This window comes from Panicum hallii, chromosome 2, assembly GCF_002211085.1.
Source record: "Panicum hallii strain FIL2 chromosome 2, PHallii_v3.1, whole genome shotgun sequence".
Classification (NCBI taxonomy): domain Eukaryota; kingdom Viridiplantae; phylum Streptophyta; class Magnoliopsida; order Poales; family Poaceae; genus Panicum; species Panicum hallii.
Genome location: NC_038043.1, coordinates 54,712,142 through 54,726,672, shown reverse-complemented (window position 1 = coordinate 54,726,672; position 14,531 = coordinate 54,712,142). Strand labels below are relative to the sequence as shown.

Here is a 14,531-nt window from a genome sequence, read left to right as displayed (position 1 = left end):
TGAGAGAAAAGGTAACAAGTACGCATATTTATATGTTCACGAAGAAATAAAGTCCATTAGTCCAGCAAGAAACAATTGTTTGGTTATTTTTATTAAGAGAAAATTCTTCAGCCAACTAAAAGATGAGGATATCATCAATTTTTTCCAAAAAAGTAGAACCATTCGTAGCTCGGACGGCAATGCTCCAGTTTGAGGAGCTGTCGGTCATGTGTTCGAGCACTGCTTGACTCGCGATTCCTACCGAGGTTTGTCCCCAGTTTTCTCCTGCAGGTGTGTTTTGAGGCTGCCTCACGCATGCATGCGCCACAATGGTCAGGATGACGTGCCCGTCAAGTGCGAAGCCTGATGACTCACGCATGCATGCGCCACAATGGTCAGGATGACGTGCCCGTCAAGTGCGAAGCCTGATGACTTTAAATATCTCTCGGCCACGTGAAGTTTCTAGGTATAAGTCGTAGGTCTAGCGTGCGTGTGTGAGTGTGGTGGTGTGAGTTAGTGTGTGAGTTCCTCACGCATGGATGCGCCACAATGGTCGACGTGCCCGTCAAGTGCGAAGCCTGATGACTTTAAATATCTTTCGGCCACGTGAAGTTACGTGAAGTTTCTGGGTATAAGTCATAGATCTAGCGTGCGTGTGTGAGTGTGGTGGGGTGAGTTAGCGTGTGAGGTCAGATACTACAGTTTGTACTTCAAGAGTTGCGAAGGCTGATGACTTTAAATATCTTTCGGCCACGTGAAGTTTCTGGGTATAAGTCATAGATCTAGCGTGCGTGTGTGAGTGTGGTGGGGTGAGTTAGTGCGTGAGGTCAGATACTACAGTTTGTACTTCAAGAGTTGATGAAAAAAATTAAGAGGATCCTAGGTTTATACTGTAGTAGCCTTTACTATTTTATAATATTTTTTAATTATTTATGTTTAGAACTTATACTCTGGTTGTAGCTATTATAATTTATCATTCATTATATTGCGTATTTGCTTTAAAAAAATCATATATGGCATACCTAGCTGCAAATTGCTAGCTCCACCACTGCTTGCTAGTACCAAATAGGGCCGGCCTACACACAATGCATACATCACTCTGGAGAACATGATGAAGTACATGGACATGTACCTTCTCGCTCTGACCAACTCGGCATACTAAATGGGTGTTTGGATGTTTGGTGGGTGTTTAGTTTTAAGGACTAAATTTTAGCCCATCATACTAAATTTTTTTATCATTTAGAAGCATCAAATAAAATCTAATTATAAATCTAATTACAAAACATCTAGGCTAATTCGCAATCTAATAAGATATATTAATCGGATCGTTACTGTAGCATCACTATTGTAAATTATAAATTAATTAGGCTTATTAAATTTATCTCGCAAATTAGCACCTATCTGTAAAGGAATTATAAATAGATTTTATTTAATATTTTTAGATGGTAAAACTCTTTTTGATGGGATGAGACTAAAGTTTTAGCGCTTTAGAACCAAACGGGCGTAAGGCAGCTGCTCACGTTAACTGGTCCGGCACATTTATGATGCACAACCAACCAGTAAAAACTTGGTTCTCATGTGCCTGCATCCTGCAGCCTCGGTAAAAAATATTTGGCTTCAAAAAAGAGCAGCAGAACTAGAAATGACTTGTTCAGCAAAAACAGCAAGGACACCACAAGAGTTTCGAGACAGGGAATATTTATCTCAACATGTAGGAACAGAACGGTATGGTCAGTGGGTGAGGTGTCAATCATCTGAATCACATAAGAACAACCAGGTGTGGCTAAATCTTATGTCATGGAGCATGGACACAAAGAATGTAAAGAATGGGCACGAGGGCAACGGAATGAGCAAGCCTAACTGCTTGGTCCCGTCCCAAAAATTTCATGCAGTCAAGAGATTAGAAATCCTATTTAGGTTCGTCAGCGCCACTGCTTGGCAATCTCATCGTCCAGGACTTGGGCAACCTGTTGCCTGGAGCTCTCGTCCACGTCCAGACTGCTATTGCTCGTCAGTAGACTCCGCAGGGCTCGCAGCTCATCGCGGCTGGCTCGCTGGAACAGCCCCCTCAGGAGCGCAATGCGCGGCGGACCCTGAGGTGGTGGCATATGCCGACTGCCACCATCTCCAGCAACACAGGGCCTGGACCTCCAATACTCTGTGCAGATCCGATCTCTATCCTGCGCCTCGATTGCCTGAAAGGAATTCAAATAATATCTCAGTTTGCACAGATTCAGTCAGACTCCAAAAAATTAACAGAATTGAGCAAGCTGCATAACTATATCGTTAACAAGCCAGGAAGGACAGCTAGCATCTACCATCGTAAAATTATGCAACCCTGGAACAAATTTTCATTTCTCATGATGTTGGTGTGTTTCAGAGTTTCTTTTTCATTTCTCAAGACCAAGTGTGTTTGAGATTTCCTCACCTTAACTATTACCGGTGACAGCAACCCAAACATTTCAAGACCATCAACTGATCCTGGAGGCTGTAGTGTAGGAAGGTTAGCTCTTCCCATGCTGAGTTGCTTCCGTATTTCCATATTCAGCCTCTCACGGATCATGCTCCAGCACTTGGTAGGAGAGACATTGATAAAAACTTCACCTGGACAGTTTTCTATAGTCACCTGTAAATGCAGCAACCGACAGATATAAACATACTGAAGAACAGGTGCGCAGATGGTACAAAAAACTGAAACTTACCATAAACAGAGGTCCCTGAAGTCCAGCATCTAATATTTCAGATATGTAGTAAGTCATTTGTGTTGGATCCACAATGCTGAAGTATTTCACTCTGCTTCTGAACCCTGTATTTACAAAGATAATCATGCCAAGGAAAAGAGCAAAATATATATCGCACTGCTGACGAGAATCAAATCTACGAGGAAAAACATCCATGAGCAAAACATTCCTCTACCATGAATATTGTCAAATGCAACATATTAACAGCACTTAAGGATGGCAAAGCAGTAAAAAGTAGCTCCCAATAACAAAGTTGCTTCCAAATTGAAAAGCAGCTGGAAGACGCATGGAGGTATCCAGATTTGCCAGGGAAAAACAAACCTTTTGGGAAAATTGCTTGGCTTGAGGACCACAACCTCCCAGATAGAACAGCACCGAGTTCCAAAAGTTCAACTGAGCTCTTGAACCGATGCACAACATTGGCTATGCGAGGACCCTTCTGTGCACTTCCATTTTCCAAAGCAGGTTGCACAAATAAAGGTGAATGCCCCCGAGCTTCCAGACCAGATAAAGATTCAGATTTTCTTTGAAGGCACCCATCATTTGGTTGCTGATTACAAAAATTTGGATGCCCAAGATGGGCACTGCTTGAACTAAAACCTCCATATGTATTTTTCACAAGTGAAGGACCTGGAAGTGGCTTTGAAGCAAAGACACTAGCTGATGCTTCCTGAGAGACAGTTTGTGCTCTTGAAACAGTCCTCACAGAGTGCTGACTTGATGCAGCCCGAATCTGATTGCTATTTTTCTCTGTCGTCACCAAGGCATTAGTCTCTGGTGTTATGTGTATTTTATCCTTGTAAGAGTAACACAGAGATGCATTAGTATTAGATGTCATTAACCTATGGGAATTGTTTGAGCTTTCCGAACTAGGCTTCATGTTGCTTCTATGATCAACCATTACTGGCAGAGAGCCGTATGCATTTTTTATGTATTCGCCAGAAGTGCTTAAGGGCCTTGTCCCAACATTGGAAGAAGATGATTGACCAGAAGGAACTGACAAACTTGGTGCTGAGTTTTTGTCGCCTCCAGGCCCTCCATTACACTGTAATTGGCTGGCACCAGTGTTTAGTGTACATGCTAAATCATTCTTCACCCATGGCTCCTTTTGTGGTGAAACATTTCCCGACTTTAGTTGCTCTGCAGAAGGATCAGCAGTATTCATTTTCGAACAAGCTGAGTTCAGCATCTTATTTCCATAGCTTTTCTGTTCATTACAAACCAGTGAAGGTGACAATGATACTGTTGATGCATGTGACATGTAGGACCTTCTGGGGCCATCAGTTGCTCTCCGAAGAGTCTTCAGATCTTGATCTTTTTCTCGTTTAACACACGAGCTCAAACTCAATCCAAGATGAGAGACACCCCACCTGTGAATGGCACTTAACTTCCCACCCAAAGCATCAGCTAAGATATTTAGTTCATTGACATCATAACGGAATAGGAAAAATCTTTCACTCCAGTCACATGAGCAAAGCTGCTTCGCATGTATAAGGCAAGTATATTTCTCGGGGGAACATGGACAGCCGCAGGCAGAAAGATGCAGATCATAGTAGCAAAATGCACACTCCCTATCTGCTGAATCATATTCAGCATCTATTTTTCTACATTGAGATGGAGAGCATATATCCTTTCTTTGCGTCAACTCCATCTCGATTCTTGCCTATGCAGGAAAATTATGTCAGATTTCACTGGGTTTTAAATGAAAAAAATACTTATAAATAGTTTAATTGCCAATTTACCTTAAGTGACTTGCATATGGTGCTGTCAGGTCCGCACATGCTTTTCCACCTCAAGTTATCAGCAGTATTTCTCTTGAGGAAAAGAATGTCCCACTGAGCTCTTATTGCTTCTTTTGCAGCCCCAAGTAACAGCTTATCATGTGAAATAGTTATTTTCCGGGCCTGTTCACGATAAAGCTCAACAGCATCCTGCCCAATTGGTAACCAATCTATCGGTGCCACATTAACAGCTTCCGCACAGTTGAAACCACAATTGAAACCAGCATGGTATGCCCGTGGGAATGTCAGGACAAACTCTCCCTCATGCTGAACACATCGATAGACCGGTACTCCTTCAGATTTAAGCAATGATGGAGAAAACTGAGTAACCTGCACAAGGTGTTGACATCTTATAAATGCACCCCCATCGTCCCATAGATTTCCTAAGTACCAAACGGAAGGCAACTCGCGCAAACATCATAAGCCACGACAAGCCAAATCCCACATATCCGCCATCAGATCGTTATACTAAAATTTCATCTTGCACATATGTTGAAAACATAATGTTAACCACATCTTTACTTTGCACATGTACAGTTAAGGTTTTACTGTATTGCGCATGCAAGTATTTGATTTTAATGCAGTAGCATTTCATGAGGTGTTATACGGAAATCTGCAAGATTTCAAGAAGTGGTTTACTTGCTGACGTAATATTTGGTCTAGGAAAGAAATAGTGCCTTCTTTTTAACATCATGCAGGGCCACTGCCACAAATGTTCATTATTTGTAATGCTGTTACAGCATAATCAGAGAGAGAGAGATGCAGGTTTTAGATTCAAGACGAGTGAGAAGACACAGAAATGGTGGGTTCATACCCTAAACCCTAGTTAACAATCATCAATCAAGAGAGAAACACTTACCAAGTTGTGAAGCAAATCAGGCTGCTCCTCAAACAAGTCAGGTAGATGTTTCCTCATCGCTACCTCCAAATTCACGGCATCCTTTCCTGGAACTCCGTACCACATCTTTGGAGCACCCCAATGCATGTAGTTCAGAGAGTACAAATGGTGGTCTTCAACATGCTGTCAGCAGACACATGGACATGACATCATAATACTAAATTTGGATAATCTATATACTTATCATAATTATAAGAGAAGTAATTGTGTAGACAATCATCATACCCAGCAGAATGATGAAAAGCACATGCCAACATATACCCAAGGGATCAAAACACCAGAGATGTCACCACCCTCAAACGATAGAACTGAACCTTGTAGTCTAGGCAAATTGTTTAGGTTCCAACCAGATTCTGCATACTTATGCTCACCATCAGATTTTACTTCAGGAGAGAACTTTGGAAAACCACTACCAAAAGTTCCAGTCTCCAAATCAGCGCCATATATTACCTATATGAGAACGGGTTTTCTGACAAGTTAGAAGATAGCACGAATATATGTTAAAAACATCCCTAACAGATATAAGAACTTGGAAGATGCTAATACAGACAACTCAGGAATTCAGGGTCGACAGACGTAACAAAGCTGCACTGAAAAGCTACAGAAACCAACAGGCCCATGATCTAAAGATATCCCAAATTCTTTTTTATTTGGAACAAAAGATATCTCAAATTCAGGATCAACATAGATTGCATTTTCTAAAGCTCAAATGTAGCTATAAATTGCAAAGGACATAGGTACTCTATGCTAATAGAAGTTCTGTACCTCTATCTCTTCAGTGGGACTTTCAACTATGCGCCAATACTCGCCTTCAATATCTTCCACTGATGGTGGTGAGTCCCCACATGCATCATTGTTAAAATACTGATCACTGAAATCATCCGCATACTTCTTAAATGTTTGTAGTGTAAACTCTGGTCCTGGTTCAAATCCAAACCTCTCTGGGCTTTGTTGCATCCCAGCTTGATTGTGATTAATGTTACCAATATCTTCCGGCTCTGAAACCTTTCTCCGCTTCTTCATCATCCCACCTCCTATGCTCTTCTTGGATGATTTACGGTTTTGGAGCTTGTCGACCTTCTGTACTCGAGTAGAAAATTTTGAGCACTCCCATATGTTCTTCTCTTTAAGAAGACATGGAGGCTTCCATGAGGGTGGTGGAACAATGCGACAAATTCCATATTGTTCTGCCATAGGCCGTATACTCGCAATGTATTTTAAGGTGTCCTTGAATTCCTGATTTATACAAGATGGAACCAAGTGATTAGTTTATGCAAATCTAAACCTTGTACAGACATACTACTGTACGATATGATACGGCAATTAACAAGGTACCTCCTCGGATGGATAGTAAACAGGAGCATCCTCAATAACAGGCCTGCGTGCACCAGATGGATTCCACCTTGCAACAACCTGCATGATGTAATGTGCATAAGCCAACAAAAAACATCTCCGGAGAAGCAACTCCAGCAATTTAGCATAATTATTCGAACCTTTTGACAATCGGCACATTCTGCACAGCCACGAAGGACTCCTTTTGGTAATTGTTGCCTACGTCTCACTGATCTTACTCCCTGTCCACAAAATAGGACAATATTGATCATCGAAATAAAATTATGGTACAAAGATTCAGGTTGTATTGTAGAATAAAGAAGGATAAATGCACAAAAGAAACCTTTTCTGCTGATTCAATTTCAGATTCTTCATCTGAGGTAAGGTCATACAGGCTATAGTCTATTGGAGGCCTGTTACGAAGTGATTTCCTGCAACTATGGCTCCCAGAAGTACTGGCAGGTGTGCCACTCCTACAATGCGCTGAATTGGGTTCCAAAACTTTGACATCTTTCTCGATGCTCTGTACTGCTTGCACTGAACTAGAATGAGTACCACCTGGTTTGACATTGTTTTGGGTACCCTGCAATCCAAGGCCAACAAAAGGTCCAAATCCAGGTGGAAATGAGAGTTCAGGATCCTCCTTCACTGTGGCCATAATGCACTCTGTTCCCATTACTGCATTAAGCATTCAAGTAAAAAATTAAGACTGCATGAAAGAAAGGCGTTTTTATCAGGATTAAGGGCATCAAGAAATACAATAAATCAAAGATGGACCACAAACACTTGAGTTGGCCATATAGAAATGCCTAACCAATCAAGGCAACCAGAAAACCCTGTCTACCTTAAGCTAATTAGAGTATTTCACATTATCACATTCATATGGTCTCAAGCAAAAGCATTAAAATGATGCATTGCTTTGCATCAAACTGCTGACAGGGTACAGATCAACTATAATTACCATACCACCACAGTTACACTGCATTACTCATCTTCAACATATATACCACCACTGTCTTTAGTAGTGGCTTATATGTTGAAGATGGGTTACAGACAGTTTTTTATGTGGGGCCTTTTCCTACCGAGCACAAAACCCCCCGTCCCCCACCCCCGGAATTGATCCCAGTAACCGATTCCTCTGCTCATCTCAAATGGTGCCTGGGGGAGGAGAGAACAATGCGGCGGATGCATGAGGAGGCAGGGATGGTGGCACTCCTGGCAGGAAAACAAGGCTCTCTGGACGCAGACAGGTGCGGCTTGGCATGAATCAGAAGAGCCCATGTTGGGAAAACTATTCTTGTTCAAACTTTGCCGAAAATAAAAGTGGGGAAAAGTTGTACGGGTCATAAAACTTTGCCTGAATCAATCGCAAACATGGGAAGAAGAACGCGAACGCACGCAAGCAAGCAGCAGATCTCCAAATGTTCTGAAAAGCTAAAGCTACGAAACTACTCAGAAATCACAAAGAAACAGCAGCTGATCTTTCAAACACCATCTGGAAGACGAATCCGTACATAATCATTCAGAGGTTTTCTAAAAAAAGAATGGAAACAAATACTTTAGTAGGCCTATCCGATCAAACAGAGAAATCGACTACCACTCTGCATCGCAAACCACCACAAAGAAGAACAATCCGCACCTGACGAAGCCAAATCCTGAAGAAAATCGAATCAAAACCTACCAAGACACGGCGAACACACCAGGTCAAAGCAATCAGGATCTGGAATCTTCTGGAGAGCACTGGGCGTGCGACTGGAAGACGTAAAGTGGTTGGATTGGTTGGCTTGGACCAGGGCGCTTCCAAAAAAAATACAGTAATCCCAGCTTTTTTTTCTGCGAAATAATCCCAACCATGAACAGCTTTGCTTCCTATACCCAAATCTAGCATCTACAAGAAATTTTTATGCACTAATACCAGGCGAATTAGCTATGACATCGCGACACATATGCATCGATCTACCTTCAGATCTTCGTCTAAGAAATCCAACTTCAGATAACCTGCAAATAACTATCATCTGACCAAGAGAAAATAAGATTGACAGTACCATGCACGCATATACACGGAAAGCATACAGGCAAAAAGGGGAGGGGACTGCAACAGCAAGAATCAAGACCTAGAAGATCCCCAATCTAGGCGATGGGGAAGAAGAGCAAGAGGAGGAGGATTTACCAGCTCTTGCACAGATCCGAGAGATGAGGCCCGGTTCAATCGTTCAAGTCAGAATCATCGCCTCACCCGGCGTCATCATGCTCATCGTCTCAGCCGTGCTCGTGAGACCATCGTTATTTTTTTTGCCACAAACTTTTCAGATCCAAGATCTTGCAGCAGCGGCAACAGAAATTGTAAGATTACCAGTTAATTTTTCTTTCTTTCTTTGCAGGGATCTGTTTGCTCCTGCCCTGAGCTCCTGGACCTAACAGAAATTCCCAGCACCCACCCTCCTCCTCCTAAGCCAGGTCAGGGCAGCAGCACATACACCCGGGTTATTATTATTCCTTTGAACAGATAGAATAGATAGATGTGCAGATCCAATCCAAACCACCGCGAGAGGGCGGCACACAGACACAGCAAAGGGAGAGGGGAATACTGCAAGTGCAAGACCAAATACAAGGGGCAGCAAGTAGGCAGGCCAGGATAAATAATGGTTTCTGGTTTGGTGGTCTGCTGGGTTTCAGCTTAAGAGAGGAGAAATCCTACATTTTCTTCTACCTGCTGGTAACCTAAAGAAATCCAGCAGCACAACACCACAGAGGAGCTAGGGATGTAAAATGTACAAAAAGCAAAGGGGTTTGCTGGAACTGAGCAAGAACGGCAAGCAAGCAAACGCGGCCTGTGCTGTCTCCTTTTGCCTTAAACCATGGGCAGCTTTGTCCCTGTTTGCAGTATTTTAGTTAGGTGCTGATCGTACTAAGTGGGTACACTAATTATTATATGATTTGTAGGCAAAGAAAATTCAGCAAATTAATTTGGGTAGGTTGGGAGTTGGGACCAGTGGGGGATGGTATGAAAGTTAGAGGCAGAAAAGGAGGGAGCCCACCTCACCTTCCTTGACTATTTTCTCCTCTCTCCAAAGAAAGGAGACGTGTGATAGGAGAAAAAAATCCAAAACGATGTGTAGCACGTGAGTTTTTTAATGTCATGTAAAAAATTTAAAACTAGTTATCCATTGAGTATTATGGAAAAAATATTTAGAATTTCTCACCGCACGATTTAGCTCCAGTTGGGGGAAGGGGCGCGAGCGCCGACGCAGACTGGGGGCGCGGCAGCAGGACGGCGCGATTCCTAGGGGCGTGCTGGCGGATGATGCAGATCCGAGGTTGGGGAGGGATGTCGGGCAGAGGGTGTGGCGGGAGGTGGAGGGCAACGGCTGGCATGCCTCCCTGGAGTGCGAGAAGGAGGTGGCGCAGGGAGAGGGGCTCATGAGGGCTTCATGTTATTCCGGGATTCTCAATTAAATGGCTTTCCGAATAATCGAGAAATAATTGACACATTTAATTGGGATTTTAGCTTTATTTTTATTGAGAATCAGCTTATAATCGTATCTAAATAAGGCATATATGTTATAGGTTGGAGTTTAAGATGTAAAGGGATGCACGGAAAGGTCGCTGACCTCACGGTGGAGGTGGGCAACGGCCCCATCATAGAGTTAGGACCGCGTTTGATGGTGCTAAAAAATTACCATTATTCCTAACTTAGTAATTTAGAGTTTATTTGGATCCGGATGACTAAATTTTAGTCCCGTCACATCGAATGTTGGACACCAATTAGAAGTATTTAATATAGATTAATTACAAAATCAATTGCATAAATGGAGGCTAATTCACAAGATGAATCTATTAAACATAATTAATCCATCATTAGCACATATTTACTATAGCACAATGTTGGCAAATTATGAACTAATTAGGTTTAATGGATTCATCTCGCAAATTAGACTCCATCTATGCAATTAGTTTTACAATCAGTCTGTATTTAGTATTCCTAATTAGTATCAAACCTCAAACAGACCTTTAATATTAATATAGAGTAGCTGAATTCCATAACAACTAATGAATCAATACCTACCATATGGCACCTTTAAATAATCCAAGCATGAAACTTATGATTGCCATGTTATATGTGCTCCAAGAATTTTTACTAATATTTGAAGCCACATAATCTTGTTCCACTAGTTTTCTCTTGACTTTTAGCTAATGTTCCTCTAAAATTTTCATTTCCACTAAGCATTTTCATTTATTTTTTTGAAAATTTTTAAGTATATATCGATTTATTACCGGACCGGGAAAAGGGGAAGAGAAAAATTCCCGCATGAATTCATGGCCCCCCGTTACGCGCAAAAGCACCATACTACGCGGCTGCGGTGGTGGACTGGTCGGGGCACGTGGCTTCGGGTCCCGCCTGCGTCGTCATTATGGCGCCGCTTCGTCCTCCTGTGGCTGTGTCGTGATGCACTGCGGCCGTTCCTTGCACGATAAGATTACCTCACGCATCCGCACTCTGCAGCGCAGGATTAGGATGAGGATGATGATTCGGAACGTGTGGCCGTGCCCGTGTGCTTGCGTGGTCAGACCGTCCCCGCGTCGACGAAAGCGGGGTCGGTGGCCGACGTATATGGGCCCACACGTTTTCGACCTTGCTACGGTACTGCGCATTGGGCTTGGGCCAAGGAAACACGGGTGGGCTAGATTATACGAAGAAGGCTCGAAGCCCACTCACTTGTATGGGCTGAGAAAAACTAGTCCGTCAGAAGCATCATTATATGCGCGTGGTTGTTAAGAAAGCGAAAAATTCTTTTTCACCTCTCTGAATTTTGGGCTGAATTCGAGTTTTCTTCTAGAAGAAAAAACCCGTCCGTCTGAACTACTCAGACTCGCGATACCGAACACATGACCTTCCTAGGTGGTTTCTCTCCATGGTTTTTCTCTTTTTCTTTTATGTTTATTTTAGCTGAATCTTTTAAAAAATATATTGAATAAAAAAATTATAAAATAGAAAATTTAATTTTTTGACTCCACATGAGTAGATCTATGCATTAAACATATGATATGTATTGTACTTTTAGATATATATTTTTCTGTAATTAATTCATAGCTATAGTTTACATAATCCAATTATGATGAAATTTTTATATGCTTGAGCTTTAGTAAAATTGTATCTATGAATTAATTATAGAAAACATATATCTAAAGTAAAATAATTTTTTTATTAAATTATATCATATAATATATTCACTGCATAGATCTACTCATGTGGAGTTCAATAAAATTGGATTTTTCATTTTATGATTTTTTGTGACTTACTATAAACTACCGACAGAAACCACTTAGGAGGTCATATATCCGGTATCACGAGTCCGAGAAGTATTTTATTATTTAAGGAGGAAATTCGAATTCGGTCCAAAATTTATGGAGGTAAAAGGGACTTTTTCTTAAGAAAGAGGTCGAGATGTCCGTGGGCCCAAAATTGCACACTTCTTGATGTTGGCCCAACAGGCCCCACTGGAACAACATTGAAATAAAAATTTTGAATAAGGCCTTGGAATACAGGAAGCCAATCAACCCATACAAATATGGACAAAGTACTAGTGGTAACAAGATGATCTGTGCGGTAATAAGGAATAAAGTGGAGTGAAGAACGGAGTCATGCAGACTTCATGCCTTGCAACAGTGACCTGAGATTTTAGCATAGAGCATCAGCAAAAGCCTCTCCAAACAAACTAGCTAAAGCCCATGAGAAAGGAAGCACTAGTACACTGGCACTAAGCCCGAGCTCCATGAGATGGAACACTGGAATTTGGGTTGCAAAACTCTCCAGGGCTCCCCGCAAGTCTGCAACACAGATGATGGTGGAAATTGAACCGTGTGCCCATTCATGTGAAATCTGACGCTGAACTCATGGGATGACATCACTTATATTCAGTATCAGCTTTGTTTGGCTTCACCTTACTCTGTGAATAAAAAAATAGTATTAGTGGAGTTCATAGTACATAAGATGTTTCAAAACGCTAAAGAAGCTGTTGCAGTAACTGTGAATTCCAAACATACTTCAACCTAAAAAAACTTAACTTCTTTCCATAACTATATTCTAGGAATGTGTATTTCAGAATTCAGATATGAAACATGGAAATGTTGCATTGTTCAATTGAATTAGGATACTCATCTAATAGATTAATATACTTCTAACCAAATTATAGCAAGCTGACTCTTTTCTGATCTACTCAGTACAATGATTCTGAAACATGGTCTGTGGATCCTAGAACTTCAAATTTCCAAGGAAATATCTGCATTGCAATCATCTTTGAAATGGTAATTTCCATAGCTGAAAAATGAAGACAGCAAGAACTTTGTAGTGTAAGGATTCAAATAACTCAATTTATTCATTGGCCACCGCAAGGATAGGGGGAAATCACATGGCTATTACCTAATTACCTTGCAGCCGAGACTCAAATCCACAAGTGCCGAGGTGTTTAGCAAGTTTATCTCCACATTGCTTCTGCCAATTATCCGATGCCCTAGCTTCAGCTGTTGTCCACACAACTGCATTTGCTTCCTTAAAATCAACGGTAGCAGATGTAACCTCTGGCTGCAAAGGCAAGTGTCCCAAGGTGATGAGTAAAAGCATATTAAAAAGGAGATGGAGAAAAGGTATATTATGTTTAGAGAAGTGGGGGTAACTACAGAAGCAAACATAAAAAACAACTGATCAGATAATTGTTCAGCCAAAAGCCTAAAGGTCAACAGTGCCCCAGCAACAAAATTTTTTTCCTAACTAAGCATCCTAAACTTTTGTATCCTCTGAAGCTGTGTAGCTTATGATAAAAACACAAGTACAAGCAGCATGGTATGAACTTGTCTTTGATGAATCCCTAATGTACTGGACTTGCAGGTTGAAACCATTTCACGGCGGTGCATGGATGGTGCACTGGTGCTACTCTGCCTAACAGTAACAGCAAAGAAAGCTAAGAAGGTATGATCTGCATTCGGTAGTTAGCTACTTAAATATCTCCGATTGTTCCTCACTTTTCATCCTCATGCATAAGAAAGCAAACCAATAATCCCCCCCTAATTCTTAGCGTAAACAAATAAGAGATAGAAAGGAATTAAGGAAAGGGGATGCATACTTGGCTCTCCAGAATCCGCTTCACGCTCGCCGCGCACCCGTCGCACATCATACCCTGCAAACAAGAGCCAGGCAAGAGCACATCACAGTCACGGACCTGATCTGGCTAGCCAACCATCAAGATCGAACAGGTGATTCGAGAAGAGGGCACGAAGGGGAGGGGAGCTTCGAATTCGAGTTGGGATTCGATCATAAGGATGTACCTGGACACTGAGCAGGATGGCCTCAGAGCCGCCATCTGCTGCCTCCCCAGTCGCTGCGGCGGCGGAGGCCAAGGAGCCAACGCCGGCGTACTCGCGGCCGCGGCGGGAAAATAGGACGACGCGGCCGCTGCCGTAGGAGAAGGGAATGGAGGCGGGGCGGCGAGCTCTGGTGGAGGCAGGGGAGAGGGGTTTGGAACGGGAGCGAGAGGTTAGAAGCGGTAATGGTGAGATTAGCGCGGTAGACTCCATTGCTGACTCCGATCTCTCGCCTCGCCTGCGCTAGGGGGAAGAGGGGCTTATCCGATTCAGCTTGTCGTTCGGGGGGAGGGAACGAACTGCCACGTCATCGATAGTATGTTGGGCCCGCTTGTCAATGAGCTGCATCTGCACGCTATTCTTGTGGCCCCGCATGGCAGTGAGCCATGGTGCATAGTTGCTCAACAAAGAACAATGCACAAGATTACATGTTATCAAAAA

General features: G+C 42.4%; 2 protein-coding genes across 7 annotated transcripts; both read right to left on the bottom strand.

Annotated features, from left to right (window-relative positions):
• Nucleotides 1-1,595: 1,595 nt before the first annotated feature.
• Nucleotides 1,596-9,565, bottom strand: LOC112881749 (lysine-specific demethylase JMJ703-like). Of its 4 annotated transcripts, none has more exons than XM_025946595.1 (13): nucleotides 8,902-9,564; nucleotides 8,692-8,746; nucleotides 7,075-7,409; nucleotides 6,893-6,973; nucleotides 6,735-6,812; nucleotides 6,165-6,635; nucleotides 5,625-5,849; nucleotides 5,361-5,522; nucleotides 4,463-4,831; nucleotides 3,042-4,383; nucleotides 2,682-2,785; nucleotides 2,408-2,605; nucleotides 1,596-2,174 (listed from the first exon to the last, which is right to left on the bottom strand). In XM_025946595.1, the coding sequence occupies exons 2-13, from the start codon at nucleotides 8,744-8,746 to the stop codon at nucleotides 1,902-1,904; spliced, it is 3,693 nt and encodes a 1,230-aa protein (XP_025802380.1). In that variant the 5' UTR covers nucleotides 8,902-9,564; the 3' UTR covers nucleotides 1,596-1,901. The 4 variants fall into 4 exon arrangements, with proteins under 4 accessions (XP_025802380.1, XP_025802382.1, XP_025802381.1 ...); XM_025946597.1 differs by lacking the exon at nucleotides 8,902-9,564 and adding an exon at nucleotides 8,413-8,564 and having other exon boundaries at nucleotides 1,902-2,174; nucleotides 8,647-8,704; XM_025946596.1 differs by lacking the exon at nucleotides 8,692-8,746 and having other exon boundaries at nucleotides 1,902-2,174; nucleotides 8,902-9,565.
• A 2,641-nt stretch (nucleotides 9,566-12,206) lies between these two features.
• LOC112881751 (copper-transporting ATPase PAA1, chloroplastic-like) lies at nucleotides 12,207-14,409 on the bottom strand. 3 transcript variants are annotated; one of them, XM_025946604.1, is made up of 4 exons: nucleotides 14,055-14,405; nucleotides 13,853-13,906; nucleotides 13,161-13,314; nucleotides 12,207-12,679 (listed from the first exon to the last, which is right to left on the bottom strand). In XM_025946604.1, exons 1-4 carry the CDS (start codon nucleotides 14,301-14,303, stop codon nucleotides 12,675-12,677), a joined length of 462 nt encoding a protein of 153 aa, XP_025802389.1. In that variant the 5' UTR covers nucleotides 14,304-14,405; the 3' UTR covers nucleotides 12,207-12,674. The 3 variants fall into 3 exon arrangements, with proteins under 3 accessions (XP_025802389.1, XP_025802388.1, XP_025802387.1); XM_025946603.1 differs by having other exon boundaries at nucleotides 13,153-13,314; nucleotides 14,055-14,402; XM_025946602.1 differs by lacking the exon at nucleotides 12,207-12,679 and adding an exon at nucleotides 12,686-13,050 and having other exon boundaries at nucleotides 14,055-14,409.
• Nucleotides 14,410-14,531: the final 122 nt, after the last annotated feature.